Below are 20,058 nucleotides of genomic sequence, written 5' to 3'. Positions count from 1 at the left end.
CAGCTTGTTGGGAGAACCATTAGGCAAGTTTGACTATTATGTCTAGTATGGAGCTAAAAATGAACGTGATGATCTTCCCCAGGTGAACATGTTAAGATCTTCAAACTATGATGGTGATTTCCCACCATTAGAGTATGACGAGGTCAATAACAAAACTCGTGGAAGGTTGAAGATCCAATTATCATCAACTTGGATGGATCTACTAAACAAGCTTCTCTAGGTGAAGCAACTCAATTGACAATTAGAAAATGCTCTTGCATAGAAAAAGATGCTACTACAAATTGTTGATCACCAAAGGAACCTAGCCAATAAGGTTGAGAATAAATTCGATGTTACAACCATTCTTATTAACAAGTGCTCATATCTAGAGGGTTCATGAAGAGTTGATGCAAATGATCCAATGCATGTCGACATTTTCACATTCTTTCAAAAAGAAAGAAGCATAAGTGCAACATCTTGAAGCTCAAGTAAACTCTAAGCTGAACCAGGAACAACAACACAGACAGGTGAGAATTGGCCCCCTATTCCCAACATTGACTCTGGCATTTAGCTCTCCCCAACCAACATACTAGCCCATATCGATGTAGGCTTCCTTAAGGGGAAGCGACTTTTTCTTCATCTAAAAAAAGGCAACATACTCAGCAACCAACCCAAACTCAAAGGGTCGAAACAACAACAGCCTCTACGACATAGAAAAGAGAAAAAAAAAAAAAAAAAGGTTGGTGAGCCAAGCATTCCAAACCAAGAGCTGCACATTGGAATCATGGAGAAGGAGAATCAATTTCCAGATTGCTATAGAGATTTTGAATCCTTCATAGAGGAATTCCAAAGAAGTGTCAAAGGAAGAAAATTCACTTCCTACACTTCCCATCATGACAAAAGATGAACTATTTAAGTATTCATATGAAGAAGAGGTGCAACCCCTTAGAGCCACATGATGACCTAGCCATCTACTCATAGATCAGAATATGATGATCCCATTGATGATGAGGGAATAGATGACAACATCAATCTCTCAAAAAGCACCTTATCTGCCATCTTGAATTAAAGCTCAAGTAGTAATTGACCAACCGTCCTGTTAGAAGGGATTCCACCAAATCAATTGAGGAATGAAATCCTTAAGCTTCATGTCTGGTGCATAGTGAAATTGATGAAAGAAAGGATCACATTAAAAGAAGTCAATGGAAGGGTTGTTTCAAGTTCATTGGTAGATTCAGAATTTGGTGGATAAATCTTTGAGACTACCGACAATTACAAATATCACATGTTCCAAATCTTGATGACTTCATCGCCACAATCATTGTAGAATTCTATGGAGCTTGGGAAGACCATGTTACCCAAGCTAGGGAAGAATATATGAAGATCAAATGCTGTTTAGTCAAAAGAAAAATCTTGAGAAGCATTATAATCTCATCACAAAATGGTACTACACTTTTGCGGACCAGACGATATTAACCTCAAACAGGCATATTTCAACAGTTTGCCTGATTCATTAGGAGAAGAAGTTCTCTGAGAGTTCCAAATGAGTACTTCCCTTGGAAAGCTTTATCAAAGTGCTCTTATGAATTTGAATGCACTTTGCAAGAAGTATGATATGTACAGAAGAGTCTAGAAAGCAGACGTGAAAATAACCAAGGAATGCAAAAGAAAGGATCTTCTTATTAAGTGCAAATGAGATGAGCAATGCTCTTATTTTGTAGAGAAGGAAGAAGATTTCTATCTTCCTTGAAATTCTAGAATATCTAAGCACAACAACAAAAAATGAAAATATCTGAGAAAGAAGATGCATAGGAATGACCCAAAAGATCATTGATGCTACATCTGCAACCAAAGGGCGCATTATGCAAAGAAATGTTCTCTGAGGAGAAAGAGAGTTAAGCTAATCTAGATGCTGCATAAAGTCTTCAATTGGGATTTAGATGATGACATCAAATCCATATTCTCTCTTGAAATGAAGAATTCATCCTTGCTTTCCAGCAAATCGAACAAACCGACTTATCAGAGTCCTTAGATGAAGAAGATGAAGATCTCAGGTGCCATCAGATTGTCCCAAGATTAGAGTGTTCCCATATTCAACCTATTAACAATAAGTGCTATTCAATAGCATCAGCAGAGGAATATTTATTATAATAATAGGGGAGTACATGGGAGGAGAGGAGAACTTTTACAAGAGACACTCAGTTCTCGCTTGGTCTATCATCTAGCTAGAGCACTCCTTAGATAGAGGGGGAGATTGTGAATATGCTATAGTATATTCTTTTCTTATCTTTTATGCTAAGAGTGCTTTTACAAAACTTACAACGATATTGAAATAAATTTAAATACGCTTTAACCAAGCTGCTTTACTAAAAAAATTTTAGATAAAATTTACAATGACAACGACATGAAGTAATATAATAACATAACAACATAAAGGCTGATAAAGATAAAGTTGGTGCTGCCATGGTATGCAAATATAGGGACTCAACTTAAAGAGGACCGTATCCTTGTCTTGTATTCCTCTTCTTCTTCAGCAGAATCTCATGCCATTATTTCTAGGTCAACAATGGTCCTTTTGTTGCTTGGCTGGTCCACATGGTAAAGAGTCAGCCTGTTTGCTAAATAAGTCCTGTAGAATGGAGGGAACAAGACTGAGTAGTGATTGTTCATGACTCTTTTGTCATCTTGATACTGCATTGGGTTGAACAAGCTTTGTGGTAGCTTTTCTGGATCTACATTGTTAAGATAGCACATGCTTTTCCTTTCCTTGATACAATAAGGTGCTGCTAAGTGTGGTTCTGCAAATGGATTCTCCTTGAAGCTGCATATCCTTGTTACGGAGATAATTTAGTATAATTAGGCTGTATATAATTTAGTTGAAATATTTTAGTTTATATTTAGATTGTATATAGCAGAAAAGTAGGCTGTAAATAATGCTGAAAATCTGGCAGCATTTAAGTGCTGAAAATGTGCTGAAAATCAGGCACAAATAGTGTTGAAAATCTGGCAGCATTTAAGCGATGAAAATGTGCTGAAAATTAGGCAACAACTACATAAATCTCTTCTATATATAATGAAAGCAAACCCAATGGAAAGGGATTTAGACCGAAATTAACATGGTATCAGAGCCCCTCTTTTGATTCCGCCATTTTGGTCTTAATCACTGGGTGCGATTCTCATCACTGGCTTTTTTTTTTTTTAATAAATTTCTTTCAGTTTCAGCAAGTTCTTTCTTGCTTTTTGTGGGCGTCGGCCTTCTCTGTGGTGTCCACTTTGGTGGTTTTGAGTTTTGTTGGGGCCTGTCGGAATTTTTTTTAGTTACGCACGCTGTCCTTGGTCGTGGGCTACTCATCTCGGTGTTTTTCTCATGGTGACTGGGCATCTTTGTGGCTGTCGGCAGTTTCTGTGGTGGTCAGCAGCTTTGACTCCTGGCGTGTTCAATGAAGGTGCTGTGTTTCTTCCTCTGCTGTGTCGTTTTTCACAGAGGGCAGGTATTTCAAGTTAGGCTTTTGTGTTTGGTCTGGTTTATTTTTTTTTATTTCTACTGGGCTCTTGTAATCTGGTTGTCTTTGGACCTCTTATTATTTGGATTTGGACCTGATTTGAGTTAGGCTTGCTGTTTATTTGGTTGACTGCTTGGGATTATGTTTTTTTAGTGCCTTTCATCATGTCTATTGAAAAGACTATTGTTCGATTTACTCGAAAGAATTTCCCAATGTGGGAATTCCAATTTAAAATGTTCTTGAAAGGGAACAAATAATCAAATCATATTGATAGTTCTGTTCAAGTTCCCACTGATGAAAAGGAATTTGCACAATGGGAGGTCAAGGATGCTAAGGTAATTGCCTGGCTGTTGGGGACGATCGAGTCTCACCTTGTGACCAATCTTCGCTGTTTTACTACGGCTCAGGCTATGTTGGATTATCTCAATCGTATTTACCACCAAGATCATAGTGCTCAGAAGTAGTAATAACAGTCAAGGTAATTTACCTATTAAACAATTTTATTTTGATTTTATTAATCTTTGGAGCGAGTATTCTGCTATTGTTCATGCTAAGGTTTCTCCTATGGCACTCGCAACTCTTCAAGCGGTTCATGCTGAGAGTGAACGCAATCAGTTTTTTGATGAAACTTCGACCTAAATTTGAGCCTGTTCGAGCCAATTTATTGAATCGTAATCTGGTTCCTTCTTTGGATATTTGTTTGGGACATTTATTGTGTGAAGAACACCGGTTATCCACTCAGATGGGTATGACTTCTTAGAAGGTATTTTCTGATGCTGTGAATGTAGCATATGCAGCACAAGGGAGAGGGAGGAACAAGTTTCAGTGTTTCAGTTGCAAGGAGTTTGGTCATATTGCTCTCAACTAGCCTAAGAAAGTTTGTAACTACTGCAAGAAAAAGGCCATCTCATCAAAGACTGTGGAGTGCAGCCTCAAAATCGCCAATCCCAAGCTTTTCGTGCTACTGTTCAGTCTTTTCTTCTTCTTCTTTGCCACCCACTGTAAGCTCTGATTCGTCCGTTCTCACACCAACAATGATCCAACAGATGATTATGTTTGCTTTTACGGCCTTAGGCATGCAAGGTACGACTACTAACTCAACTTCATGGATTGTTGATTTGGGCGCTTCTAATCATGACTGGTAATATGATGGGTCTCTATGATGTTCGTAAGTATAGAGGCACACAAAATATTCAGATTGCTATTGGCAGTACTCTTCCAATTACTGTTGTTGGTAATTTGGGCTCTTCATTTTGCGATGTTTTTGTCTCTCTTGGATTGTCAACCAATTTGATTTTTGTTGGACAATTGGTAGATAATAACTTTGATGTTCATTTTTTTCATGGTGGTTGTCTTGTGCAGGATTAGATCTCGGGGACGGTGATTGCAAAGGGGCCTAAAGTCGTTCGTTTATTTCCTTTATAGTTTTCTATTCCTAATGTTGTTTCTCTTGCTTGTACGACTATTGCCAATAATGAAGTTTGGCATAAGAAATTGGGTCTTCCTAATTCTGTTGTCTTGGCTCATCTTATGAAACATGGCTTTTTGGGCTATAAAGATTCCTTTTCTTCTTCTCCTGTATCTTTTGATTGTGCTACTTGTCTTGGTAAAAGTAAAACTTTACGTTTTCCTGCACATGGTAGTTGTGCTTCTAATTGCTTTGAGATTGTGCATACTGATGTTTGGGGTGTGAGCCCTATTATTTTTCATGGTTAGTATCGTTATTTTGTGAAATTTATTGATGATTATAGTCAATTCCCTTGGATATATTTTCTCCGCTCTAAAGCTGATGTGTTTTCTGTCTTTAAAAAATTTGTTGCGTTTTTCTAGACACAGTTCAGTACTTGTATCAAAACTTTACGCTCCGACTCGCCCCCCGGGGGGGGGGGGGAGTACAGTCTCATCCTTTCCTACTCAAAGGATTTGTTTGTTATGATGCCTATGCAAACAAATTCCAGATCTTTTGGAATGTGATTTTCTTCGAAAATCAATATTTCTTTCAGTCTCAAGTTATTTTTGATACTCCTATTACTCTTCTTCCCGTTTTTGATGATGTGTCTTCTTCTATTGAGCGATTTAAACTAGGTGTGGTGTATCATTGACGTCCTTCTCTTTCTTTAACGCCCCTTCCAGACACTGATTCGTCATCTGATTCTGCAGTTCCTCGGCGCTCCACCCGGGTTACACATCCATCGGATAGGTATGGTTTTCCTCATACCTTGCTTACTGCCACTCTCAACATTGTTTTTGTTCCTCACTTATATACCTAGGCAACCACCCAAGCATGTTGGCAGCAGGGCATGCAAGAAGAAATCCAAGCTTTTCAAGATAATTACACTTGGGATCTTTTGACTTGTCCTTTTGGTGTCAAACCTATTGGTTGTAAATGGGTGTTCTCAGTCAAGTTTCGGTCTGATGGGTCACTAGACAGATATAAGGCTCGTCTCGTGGCTCTTGGGAACCGGAAAAAGTACTGTATTGATTATGAAGAGACCTTTGCACCTGTTGTCAAAAGGATTACTGTGCGGACTATCTTGGCACTTACTACGTCGCAATGGTGGTCTCTCTGGCAGATGGATATGAAGAATGCTTTTCTACATGGGGATTTGAAGGAAGAAATCTATATGTCTCCACCTCCCGGCATGTTTTTTACACCTTCCTTAGAGGTTTGTCGGCTTCACCGATCTTTGTATGGACTGAAACAGCCTCCGTGTGCATGGTTTGATAAATTTCGCTCTACCCTACTTGCTTTTCATTTTACTCAGATTTAGTTTGATTCCTCTCTTTTTCTTCACAAGACTTCTGAAGGAATTGTATTGCTTCTGGTATATGTTGATGAAATTGTGATTATTGGCTCTGATACTGAGTTAATTGAGCAATTACAACAGCATCTCAAGGCCTCTTTTCACATGAAAGATCTTGGTCCCCATAGTACTTTCTTGGATTTGAGGTGTAGCTTCCTTTGACTGGTATGTTGTTACACCAGCACAAATACATGCAGGAAGTGATTTCATTGTCTGGTATCCAATTGGGTAACTCTGTTCTTACTCCCTTGGAGGTAAATCTTAACCTTCGTTAGGAGGAAGGCTTTTTCTATCAGATCCATCCTTGTATCGGCAGCTTGTTGGGAGTTTGAACTACTTAACGACTTGTACTAATATTTTTTTTGCTGTGCAGCAAGTCAGTCAATTTATGTAGGCTCCCCAACATCTTCGTTTAGCTGCTGTCTGCCGCATTATCCAATATCTGAAGGGCACCTCTACATGCGGGTTGTTCTTTCCTAAGGAATCTTCCTTACAGTTGGTGGGGTATAGTGATGCTGATTGGGCCAGATGTGAGGATACTCATCACTCTGTTATTGGCTGGTGCATGTTCTTAGGCAATGCACTCGTCTTTTGTAAGAGTAAGAAGCAAGACAAAGTTTCCAAGTCCTCCATTGAGTCTCAGTATTGTGCTATGTCTTCCGCATGCTTTGAGATCACATGGCTTCGTGGGTTATTGGGTGAACTTGGTTTTTCTTAGCTTCATTCTATTTCGCTTTATGTTGATAATACCAGTTCTATTCAGATCGCCGCTAATCTTGTCTTCCATGAGCGTACAAAACATATCAAAGTCGATTGCCATTCCATACGTGAATCCTTTGACAAACAAGTGATTACTCTTCCAGACATTTCCACCGAACGTCAAACTGTAGACATATTCACTAAAGCTCTTTCTCGGCACCGGCATCGGTTCTTGGTTGACAAATTGATGCTTCTTGATCTACCAGCAGCATTTTGAGGGGGGATGTTATGGAGATAATTTAGGAGAATTAGGCTGTAAATAATTTAGTTGAAATATTTTAGTTTATATTTAGATTGTATATAGTAGAAAATTAGGCTGTAAATAATGCTGAAAATCTGGCAGCATTTAAGTGCTGAAAATGTGCTGAAAATCAGGCATAAATAATGCTGAAAATCTGGCAGCATTTAAGCACTGAAAATGTGCTGAAAATCAGGCAACAACTATGTAAATCTCTTCTATATATAATGAAAGCACCCGATGGAAAGGGATTCAGACCAAAATTTACAATCCTCTGGCATGGAGGGAAGATATTGAGGTATCTATTTCCCTTTTTCTGTTTGATCCTTGTCTCTAACATAAAATGTGAGCAGTAGGCATTGGGATTTTGTTATGAAGTCAAGCCAATCAATCCACTGCTCAGTTATGAAGGATAGAAACTAGTCTTTTAGATATCTGTACTGCTGAGGTCTTTGCCTTTGGTTCATGATGAATGCACATGTCCATGCCTTACAGAGAACCATACCAACATGGTAGGTTCTATCCATATACTGAAGGAGGAGGAAAGCCTTTTTTGGGAAAGTGAGGTAGGACGGAGTGTGGACCCAAAGGCCTTTAATGTAAGGACAAAGCATATGCTAGTCCATATATTTTAATGGGACATCAACAAATCCGTATTTGGAAAGGAGGATGGATTGGAGTCCTTGGATCATTTTGTTGTTTCCCTTTTCAATGGTGTGGCAAAGGATGTTGTCTTGAATTTCACTGGGAAGGTTCTGGACCTGTAAGACTGGGCAAATCTGAAGAGGATGAAGATGCCATAACTGAAAGTACTTGAAGATTGGTTAGCCTTGAGAGAAAGTCACTTAGGATGTTGTGCTTTCACTTGATGTGTTTCACCTTAAATTTATGCTATGAGAACTAGTTTGCCCATTTGAGGAGTTGTCCTTGCAAGGATCTTTTTGCTTGAATTGTACATCTTTGGAAAAGATGACATGTCCATCTCAACTGTAAAAACATGTCCAATAAAATGGAATTCAAACTTTTCAATTCCTTTTTTCACCACCAAGATCTCCTTGAATGCGGAGTGATCATGTAATTTAGATTCTTTGAATGCTCCACTCTTGTGGCGACATACGTGTCTAGTGCTATCATCCTTTTCTTCAATTAAAGTTGCACCCCGGTAATTATTACTTGTTTCAGTCTGCAAGATTCTTATGCCTTTGTTAGGAATCTGGAGTGGTGGCAACTTCATAGCCATTTCTTTAAGTGACTTTACTACTTGTGTGTTTGGGTTCCCAAGGGGGGATATGTTTCTTTTTTAAGAGTTGATGGAGTGGTGCTCTATAAACTACTAGCTTTGGGACAAAATTTGACATGTAATTTGACTATGCTAAGAAATTGCTGCAGTTGCTTTTCGTCATTTGTTCATCTAGGAAGGTGTTGAACTATGCTACAATGTGGTTGCAATTCATATTTTCCTTGGCTGATTTTGTTCCAAGGAAATCAATGCCTTCCACTCCAATTATTATTTTCTTTTCATATAGCATAATCCTATAGTATGTCATTATCTCCTTAAACTAATTTAACAGTTCTGCATGGGATGCCATTGCCTCATTTTAATATTGAAGGATATTGGAAAGATACCTAGAGTTTATACAACTTTGAAAAGGGTAATATTTTTGAATGGTTATATTTATAATTGTATTGGTGTGGTGAACCTGATAAGGCAATTCATTGGAGGGAAGGGGCTGCCAAGGCTTGCAGTTACAAGATTTGCAATTGCCTTCATCACTCTTCATTCAATACACCTTTAAAAGAACAATTTGAGGAAGATGTTTACTTTTGAAGATTGGAATACGAGTAAATGGGCAAAGGAGGTAGTTGACAAAAGTGTAACTAGTATTGTTTTGATGCTTACCTTTTGGAGTACCATTGTCTATGCTCTTAAATTTATAGACCCACTTGTTTGTGTACTTTGTTTGGCTGATGGGGAAAAGAAACCTACAATGGGACATATTTATGAAGCAATGGATAGGGCCAAGGAAGCCACAGATAAGGCTTTTCGTGAGAGAGAAGATAAATTCAAGGAGGGGTTTGAAATTATTGATATGAGGTGGGGATGCCAACACCATCAACCTTTGCATGCAACACACTACTTGAACTCGGAATTTTACTATTCAAACACCTGCATTTCGCAAGATGAAGAAATCATGGCGGGTTTGTACAAATGCATTACATGGTTAGCATGGTTTTAAATCGCATTAGCGGATAGCGTAACGCAACGATAACGGGTGTAATGGGAAGCGGGAGTAGCGGATGTTACATAACGGGAAGCGGGTGTAACGGTCGTGAATTTTTTTGAAGCATGCACAACCTTGTGCGTATTAGCGTACTTGCATGTTTTAAGCTTTTAGCCCTTCTTAGAAAGAGTTTTAGTGTATTTTGAATTATTTAGTTTGAGCAACTAAGTTATTTAGTAAGGGCAATAAGTTTACATTTGGTTTAAACCACCATTGATAGAAAAATTACTTGTGTGTGCATATTTAAACTTCTCATTATTCTTATCTGTGATAAATTCTTATGGGTGCTAAATTGATTAATAAAACAAAATATATTATACATTCCATTAATCTATTAGACACATAAGACATACGAATAATACAAATATAAAATAGTTAGAAAAGAAAGAAGGTTGAAGTTCAAAAATATAGAACATAAATATCACATTACTAATATTATCAAAATAAAATTTTTCCTAACAAGTTAGTATTTTCAAATTGTTAATTAATGCATCTATTGTGAGTATTTAAAGAAATAGTAAATTTTATATCATTGTCATCCTCTTTATAATCTTTTCCCCCTTTTGCCACTTGGTATATTGAGAATGATATATGAAAGAGAGGGAAAAAGTGAGAAGAAAAAGTAAAAAATAAAATAATTTTTTGGTGTAACATTCTTGTAGCGGTTACGTAACAGCTGTAGCAGCCTTTACGTAACGGTCGCGGTCCGTAACGGCCGCTACGACCGTGATTTTTATTCCCACCGATTTCGCGGTGTGTAATGGTATCGGTAACCCAAAAAACCATTACATAACGGCGTTATGTAATGGTCGCAGCCTTTATTTAAAACCATGATGGTTAGTGACAACCCTTGAATTGCAAGATAAAATTTTACATGAGTTGGAAAGTTACACTAGTGTTAGTGGGTTCTTTGGATTCGATTTGGAAGTGAGACAAAGGAAGATAAAAGCACCAACTAAAGTTGCATTTTTACTTCCTCTTTCTATATAAAATTATTTTTGCTACTTAGCTAGTAATTATTCATTTGAAATTTATTTAATAGCCACGTAATGGCATATATCCTTTGGATCATCAGCTCCAAACTACAAAAGTTTTCTGTGAAAATCCTTAGCCTCACATGTGCTACTTAGAATCATTATTTACTATATTACTTTAAACTTCTTGCTGCTTCATAGCAAAAGGAGAAATAGGCTAGCTGAGCAACGCTTGAATGATTTGGTATTTGTGAAATATAATCGAACTTCGAGGCCTTGATACAATGAGCGTGACACCATTCATTCTATCCTTTTTAAGGACATTGATGATAGTAATGAGTGGTTGATTGGTAGGATGGATGGCGATTCCGATGAGGATGATGAACTTGTGTTTGAAGAAGATCTTTTGACTTGGGGTTCTATTGCCAGAGCTGCTGGAGTAAATAACCCTGCATCGCACTATATTAAGAATTAGTGCAAATGTGTCATCATCTTCTAGAGGAAGAGCTTCAACTGCAAGGGGCCGGAATACAGTGTTGGAACTTGTAGATGAGGATGAGATCCAAGTGGGTAGTGTAAAGGAGAGAAGAGGAAGATGTTGGTGAAGAAAATTCTGATGATGAAGGGGAAGATGATGATATCTTGGCAAACTTAGTTGATGACGAGTGATGATTGAAGAGGATTTTTAGATTTTAGATTTTGGAATCTTTTATCATACTCTTTTCTTTTGATATTGAATTATGTTGATGCTTTTGGGCCTTGGGCTTGGCAATTTCATTTCCTTTGTAATTTGAAGCTTGAACTCTTGCATGCTTAATTGCTTATGCTGAACTATGTTTGTTTGCTTGGAACTTGGTACTTGGTAGTCATTAATTCTATGCATTTATATTTTGGTATTGAATATTTTGGCATTTTAAATTGTAATATTACTATTGATGTGTTCATGTATCAATTACCCACAAGTAGACATTGTACACAATTTTATTAATTGTGTGCCTCACCTTCATAAGGCGTGTGCCTTCGCCTTGCACCTCGCGCTTCGGCCCCTAGTCCCCTTTGCACCTCGATGCGTCTTGCACCTTTGACTACTATGTTCTTAACTAAGAATGGGAATTGTCTGTCTTGTAAGGATTGTAAAGTTATCCCAGGTAAAAGTTTGGCTACATAGCATAGAGTCCTATTATTAGATATGCATATTAAAAATGGAAGAAAAAGAGTAACATAAATCAACACAAGAGGACTAAATTGTGGAGCTTGAAGGGAGATAATACAAAGAGAGTGATTGGGCAGTAGGGGATGAGGTAGATGCAAATACTATTTGGAATAAAATGGCTAATTTTGTTGTAAGGATAACAAAAGAGATTCTAGGTGAGTAATGAAGCCAATCAAGAAAGAATTGATAAAACAAACTAGACTACAATTCACTTTACTTCAACTATAAAAAATTCACTTTATAATATTAGCAATAAGAATTCATAGATTTTTTGTGACTTATCCTCCTTGTCACAAGCATATGTATTTTACAAATTATCACAAATCCAAGTTATTCCAAAAAAGATACTCGAGTAGTAAAAAAAGTTGGTGGTGGGATCAAGAAGTCCAAAAGTAGTTAAAACAAACAGAAATGGTATAAAATATAGCAAAGTTGTAGAAATATAGAAAATCTTGAAAAAGCATAAAGAGGCAAGAAAAAAAATGCAAAAGATACTACTAATGAAGCTAAACATAGATCTTATGATACTTTATGTACTAGACTAAATACAAAAGAAGGAGAAAGAAACATTTACAAACTTACTAGAGCTAGAGAAAGAAAATGCAAATATTTAGGTGATGTAAAATGTATAAAGGACAAGAATAATAATGTCTTAATTAGAGAAGAAGACATAAAAGAGAGGTGACGAAGATACTTTGATAAGTTGTTTAATGAAAACCAAAATGAAAGATTGAACTTAGAAGTGACAAATGAGGAGAAGACTGAAAATAAGAGATTTGTTCAGAAAATTAGAGTCCTTGAAGTCAAGATGATACTAAAAAAAAAAAAAATAAATAAAATTAAAAGTGGGAAATCTATAGGACTAGATAACATACCAATTGAAGTTTGGAAGTGTTTAGACGATAAAGGAAATATTTGGTTAACTAATATTTTCAACCTTATTATAAAAACCAACAAAATGTCGGAAGGAGGAAAAGCACGTTAATATCTTTATACAAAAACAAACATGATACTCAAAATTTTTCATAGAATTAATTTGGTTTTATGCTTATGAGGTCAACAACAGAAGCTATTTATCTTTTAAGAAGATAAATGGAAAAGTTTAGGGAAAAGAAGAGTGACTTGCATATTGTTTTTATTGACTTAGAGAAAGTAGATGATAGAGCACCTGGGAAAGTCTTTTGGTGGGTCTTAGAAAAGAAAGGAGTTTGCCGTAAATATACTGAGGTCATTAAGGATATCTGTGATAAAGTAGTGACTAGCATTGGTATTGTAGGAGGGGAATCTAGAGATTTTTCAATCACAATATGTGTACATCAATGTTCTACTTTGAGTCCTTATCTTTTTACTTTAGTGATTGATGAACTTACTATGAATATCCAAAATGAGATCCTTTTAGTATGTTGTTTGCAAATGATATTGTGTTGATATGTGTTGATTGATGAAAGTAGGAGCAGAGTGACCTCAAAGTTAGAATTTTGGAGAACCGCATTAGAGTCTAAAGATTTTAGGATAAGTAGGAATAAGACAAAATATATGAAATGTAATTTCGATAACATAAGGAGGAGTGGTGGAGAGAAGATTAAACTTGATGATCAAGAAACTATTAGCATTAATAGATTTTGATATCTTGGATTAATCATGCTAGCGGAAGGGAAAATTGAAGATGTAATAAATAGAATTCAAGTAGGTTGGGTAAAATGAAGGAGTGCATTAGGCGTGTTGTGTGATCGTAGAATACCCTTAAAGTTAAAAGGAAAGTTTTATAAGACTGTTATAAGGTTGGCTATGCTTCATGGTTCAGAATGTTGGGCAAGTAAGAAACATGTATAAAAAGTAAAAGTTGTTGAAATGTGAATGTTGAGGCCGATGAGTAGTATAACATTAGAAGATAAACTAACAAATGAACATATGCGCAATAATTTAGGCATAGATCGGTCAAGACAAGATAAGGGAGGGGCAACTTAGATGATTTGGGCATTTGAAATGCATGCCTAGTAGAACACTTGTGAGGAGGGAGTTAATTATTGTTTTTGGCATGAAAACGGGTAGGGGTAGGCTTAAAATAACTTTGAATGAGCTATTCAAGAAGGATTTAACAACCCTTAATCTAGTAGAGGAAAATGCTCTCGATCGGGTGAATTGGAGAAAAAGAATTCATGTAATTGATCCTATCTAGTGGGACTTGAGGCTTCTTCTTGTTGTTTTTCTCAAATCTTATGTCTTGGTGGACTTGTATTATACTTTTTAAAGCTTTTGACAAGGAAGCATGCATGCTAGTTTTCTCTTCTAATTATATATTTAACTGGTTTTACTTATAACTGTTCCTACAAGATTTGTGCCAAAAGTCGGTAAACTCCAGCAAGTTTGAGTTGAGAAGTTTTCACATATATCTGCCTTGGAGCAAGTGAAACTTATTCATTAAATGATCCTGAAAACAATCAATTGTGAAACCAAGTGAACAGGCAAAAACAATCCTGTATAAATTACTCCATTAAGTAATGATTGGTTTGTTTTGGCTGGATAGTTGGCATAACAATAGTGTTTGTGCTAAAAAGAAGTGTCATTCGCAGTGTGCAAGGCTCCCACACCATGTTCATGTACAAATGAACACAAAATTTCATTATTCTATTTCATTAAATTGCAACATCTTTCTGTTTTTAGCCCATGAAATGCATATGACTCTGAAACTTTGCGCTGTCCACCCAAACATTGCTTGTTGAGTAATGCAATGTGCCATGAAGTGGACACTTGGTGGTCATCGAAGCATATGATTGAGAGGCAGCAGTGATAGGACAGTAGCAGCTGGATGGGTGAACACGTATAGATGATTGGGCCTGCAGAGAGTGGCTATCGAGTGTCTCTGACTCTTGACCATTTTAATTTTCTTTCAGTGTTTCATATTTGGCAGTGGCAAGAAATTTTAAGAATGAGTGAACAAATTGGAACATGATCTGAAAATTTGAGCTGAATTGGTTTCAAGCATGTTAGGTTGTTAATTTACCTAAAAGCTTAACTTCTTGGATTGCTGGACAGCAATATATATCGAGCCATAACACTACCATAACACTACCACATGTGCAGTCTGATTGCAAAAAGAGAGGCAAACAAATGATGGATAACATCATTACAGGAAATAAGATCATCTTCAGCGGCCACTCAAGAAACAAAACCATACTTTTGGTAATCATGGCTTAGATACCATGTTAGATTACAATGCTACCTGAAAGCTTAAATTATTAGATTGTGGGCCAACAATATTTGTCAAGCCTTAACAAAGTAATTTATAAGGTGTTCTTCTTATCAGTTTGACCCTGGTTAACAGCAGAGAAGTTTGGAGGACATAGAATATATTAGGAGAATTAGCAGCCAGCCAAATTCTTTTCTTGTGTTCGGGTTTAGTGGAGGAAGAAATCGGGACAGATATATATATATATATATATATATATTTTTAAAGAAGGGCGGCACCTCCAATTATTTATTGATAACCCCTCACTTTTGGCGGAGGAATACCGTGGTTACAAGACAATCAATGGGAGATAACAAAAGACAACACGTTAAAAACCTCCCAAAGAACAAACCCAACATCCAGCCAAATACCGGATTACAAGTCCAAACAAAACAAAACAAAACAAAACAGGACCTACAAAACAAACCTCATGCAACAAAATAAAACAAAAGATAATCATCATAAAGCATAAGCAAAAACCAAAAGGACATCAGCTAAACATACCTCTTATAAGCCGTTCCCATCTTCTCCAATTTATACAAACCATTGCAAACTCTAGGGAGTTGACTACTATTTGTAAACAAACTACAGATATGTTATGTAGCAGTTCCATAGGAATCCAGTGGAAGAGTTTGGTGCTAGAGTTCATTTCAGAGGTTTGTCCAGCAGATGATGAGGTTGTCCTGGAGGTGGGATATTTCATTATAACTTTTGCATCTGTCTGGCAAACCATACATGGTGTAACTTGTCATTCTACATGAAGATTTTGTTTACATTTTTCGAAGGCATAAATTTGTGCACGTGCAATTGTAGTCTCTACTCTTCAAAATTTTTTTAGATAGTTGTATGGATACGCATACTGTCAATGCATTGTTAATTGTATGTCATGCTGCAAATTCTTAGCAGTATAAAATTCATTTATATTTTGGTCCTAGTTTGATTCTTTCTCTGGATTTAAATTTTCAGTGGCGACCGATTGTTTTACCAGATGAGTACATAGAACATGCATCACCAAATGAGCAACTTGCTCTTGCTGGCCTGACTGGGCACCACATTGCCGCAACGACATTAAGTCTCCTTGGTCACACCCGTGAGGCCCTCCTTTTGATGTGCTAGAAATTTGATTTCTTCTTTGTATCTTGCAAAAAAGGATGCATTGATCTTAGCTGTCTGTCGGGAAAAAGAAATGGATAAGGTGGGTCCAAGCTTAACGCCAGCGTTGTGTTCAGTGATGTCTTGTAATTGTTGCTATAATCTGTACAGTTGTTTTGATTTGCTGCTGATATATTTTATGCAAATATTTGTTAATGGTTTTGGTGGCACGCTGAAAATACAACCTTGTGGGATCATTAATTTGCTCATCGCTGATACGTTTGTACGCTAAAACTGGAGCAACATAGATTCTGAGGCACCTAAAGCTGTGTTTGGGAATACAGAATGGTATCAGACAGTGTAAGGGTGACGAGAGATTTTTATTTTTTGGGGTTAATGTGGAGTGACTAAGGACCTGTTTGGTATCATTTTGTTTTCTATTTTTATTTCTACATAGTAAAGAAACATATTATAAAAATGTGCTTGCTTATGTTATGAGTTTTTTGTTTTTGTTGTAGATTTTCAGTTATTTGTAAAAAATAAAAATTAGATTTTATGATTTTTAGTTGTTTTGGTAACTTGTTAGAAATTTTAATAACTATCATGGAATTAAGATTATGAGTCATATGGTGAAATTATGGAAAATGTTAATTGAACAGAAAATAAGACAAAACGAAGATTTCATAGAATTAATTTGGTTTTATGCTTCAACAAGAGAAGCTATTTATCTTTTAAGAAGATAAATGGAAAAATTTAGGGAAAAGAAGAGAGACTTGCATATTGTTTTTATTGACCTAGAGAAAGTAGGTAGAGCACCTAGGAAAGGTTTTTGGTGGTTCTTTGAAAAGAAAGGGGTTTGCGTAGATATATTAAGGTTGCATATTGTTTTTATTGACCTAGAGAAAGTAGATGATAGAGCACCTAGGAAAGTTTTTTGGTGGGTCTTTGAAAAGAAAGGGGTTTGTAGTAGATGTATTAAGGTTATTAAGGATATGCATGATAAAGTAGCAACTAGCATTGGGATTGTAGGAAGGGGATTTAGAGATTTTTTAATCATAATATGTGTACATCAAGGTTTTTATTTTGAGTCCTTATCTTTTTATTTTAGTGATTGATGAACATATTATGAATATTCAAAGTGAGATCCTTGTTATTTGTTATTTGCAAATGATATTGTTTTGATTGATGAAAGTAGGAGTTGAGTGACATCGAAGTTAGAATTTTGGAGAACCGAATTAGAGTAGTCTGAAGATTTTAGGATAAGTAGGAATAAGACAAAATATATTAAATGTGATTTCGATAACGTAAGGAGTGGTGGAGAGAATATTAAACTTGATGATCAAGAAACTATTAGCATTAATAGTTTTTTTATATCTTGGATCAATTATGCCAGCGAAAGGGAAAATTGAAGACGTAGTACATATAATTCAATCAGGTTAGGTAAAATGGGGTGCAATAGTTGTGTTGTGTGATCATAGAAGACTCTTAAAATTAAAAGAAAAGTTTTATAAGAATGTTATACGGTTGGCTATGCTCTAGCGCTACTAAGAAACAACATATATAAAAAGTAAGAGTTGTTGAAATGCGAATGTTGATGTAGATGAGTAGTATTACATTAAAAGATAAACTACATTTAGGCATAGATCGGTCAAGACAAGATAAGGGATGGGCAACTTAAATGATTTGGGAATTTGAAACGTGGCCTAGTAGAACACTTGTGAGGAGAAGGGAGTTAATTATTATTTTTGGCATGAAAAGAGGTAGGGGTAGGTTTAAAATAACTTGGAATGAGGCAATCAAGAATGGTTTAACAACCTTTAATCTAGTAGAGTAAAATGCTCTCCATCGGGTGAATTGGAGAAAAAAAAATTCATATAACCGATCTCATCCGGTGGGACTTGAGGCTTCTTGTTGTTTGTTGTTTTTCTCAAATCTCATGTCTTGGCAGACGTGTATCATACTTTTTATAGTTTTTGATAAGGAAGCATGCATGCTATTTTCCTCTTCTAATTATATATTTAACTGGTTTTACATGTAACTGTTCCTACAAGATTTGTGGGTGAAACTCCAGCAAGTTTGAGTTGAGAAGTTTTCACATATATCTGCCTTGGAGCAAGAGAAACGTATTCATTAAATGATCCTGGAAACAATCAATTGTGAAACCAAGTGAACAGGCAAAAACAATCCTCCATAAATTACTCCGTAAGAAATGATTGGTTTGTTTTAGCTGGATAGTTGGCATAGCAATAGTGTTTGTGCTAAAAAGAAGTGTCATTCCCTGTCTGCAAGGCTCCCACACCTTCTTCATGTACAAATGATCACAAAATTTCATTATTCTATTCCATTATTTTAGCCCATGAAATGCATGACTCTGAAACTTTGCGCTCTCCACCCAAACATTGCTTGCTGATGATTCAACTTGGCATGAAGTGGACACTTGATTGGTCGTTGAAGCATATGATGGAGAGGCAGCAGTGAAAGGACGGTAGCAGCTGGATGGGTGAACACGTATAGATGATCGGGCCGTAGAGAGTGGCTGTCGAGCCTTCTCTGACTCTTGACCATTTTAATTTTCTTTCAGTGCTACATATTGGCGGTGGCAAGAAATTTTAAGAATTGAGTGATCAAATTGGAACATGATCTGAAAATTTGAGCTGAATTGGTTTCAAGCATGTTGGGTTGTTAATTTACCTATAAGCTTAACCCGTTGGATTGCAGGACAGCAACATATATCGAGCCATAACACTACCACATGTGCAGTCTGATTGCACATAGAGACAAACAAATAAAGGATAACAACATTACAAGAAATCAGATGATCTTCAGCGCCCACTCAAGAAACAAAACCATACTTTTGATAATCATGGCTTAGATACCATGTTAGATTACAATGCTACCTAAAAGCTTAAGTTATTAGATTGTGAACCAATAATATTTTTCAAGCCTTAACAAAAGTAATTTATAAGGTGTTCTTCTTACTAGTTTGACCCTGATTAACAACAGAGAAGTTTGAAGGTGTTGTTTATGGTGTGGCTCTTATACTTTGGATTTCATATACAAAGAAGGAAGAAAAACATGAAGGGACAACACAGTAGGGACTCGTCGACGAGTGCGCTGTGCTCGTCGATAAGTATATCCTAAGAGCAACAAAAACTCAAAGATCCTGAGATACCAAGAGTAGAAAATGGGTTGGTCGACGAATGCATGGTTCTCATCGACAAGTGTCATTCTCTGGATTGTTGACGAATCCCCTGTTCTCGTTGACGAGTCTTTCTGGGCTGCGAGCTGTTTTTTTTTTAATTTTTAATTTGAACGTTGAGGTGGTTGGGTAATTAGAGGGAAACCTCCGAGAGATTGTTATATATGTCATTCTGGGCGTGTATTGACAGAGAGTGTGATCATTTGAGAAGTGTATTGTGTATTTTGAGATTTCCTTAGTGAAATTCTTGTGTCATTTCTGCCGTCAATGTAGGCTTCACCAAACCATGTAAATCTTTTTGTTGCTCTTGTTGCTTATAATTTTCTGGTTGTGTTTCATTTGCTTGTTGTGTACTTATTCCGCTGTGCATTCTATTTATCCTATCCATATCATAACAAGTTGGTATCAGAGCGATTGTTGTTATGACATCGAGATGGTCTTCTGCAAGATTTGACATTGTCAAATTTGATGGAATCGGAAACTTTGGTTTATGGCATAGGAGAGTGAAAGACATTCTTGTTCAACAAGGATTGAGAAAGGCATTACTTGGTGTTCAACCGGATGGAATGATGAGGCAACATGGGGAGAACTGCAAGCAAAGGCCGCTTCTACAATACGCTTGTCTTTGGCTGACAAAGTACTCTATCGGGTGATGGAGGAGGATTCTCCAGTGGCTATATGGCGAAAGTTAGAGAGTCGGTACATGTCCAAATCTTTACTTTTTCTTAAGCAACGTTTGTATTGACTTAAGATGGTTGAAGGATCAAACCTAGATCAACATATTAA

The 20,058-nt window shown here is 36.5% G+C and overlaps 1 protein-coding gene across 2 annotated transcripts in view; it reads left to right on the top strand.

Moving 5' to 3' along the window:
- Positions 1-16,551, top strand: part of LOC131152360 (probable 1-deoxy-D-xylulose-5-phosphate synthase, chloroplastic) — a 67,594-nt gene extending 51,043 nt beyond the window's left edge. For both annotated transcript variants that reach the window (XM_058104199.1, XM_058104200.1), the window contains exon 10: positions 15,948-16,551. In XM_058104199.1, coding sequence (XP_057960182.1) covers positions 15,948-16,097 — 150 coding nt within the window. In that variant the 3' untranslated portion in view covers positions 16,098-16,551. The remainder of the gene's footprint in view (positions 1-15,947) is intronic.
- Positions 16,552-20,058: the final 3,507 nt, after the last annotated feature.

Source organism: Malania oleifera, chromosome 3 (assembly GCF_029873635.1).
Source record: "Malania oleifera isolate guangnan ecotype guangnan chromosome 3, ASM2987363v1, whole genome shotgun sequence".
Lineage (NCBI taxonomy): Eukaryota > Viridiplantae > Streptophyta > Magnoliopsida > Santalales > Ximeniaceae > Malania > Malania oleifera.
The sequence above is the reverse complement of the archived record's forward strand: the minus strand, read 5'-3'. Positions and strand labels throughout refer to the sequence as shown.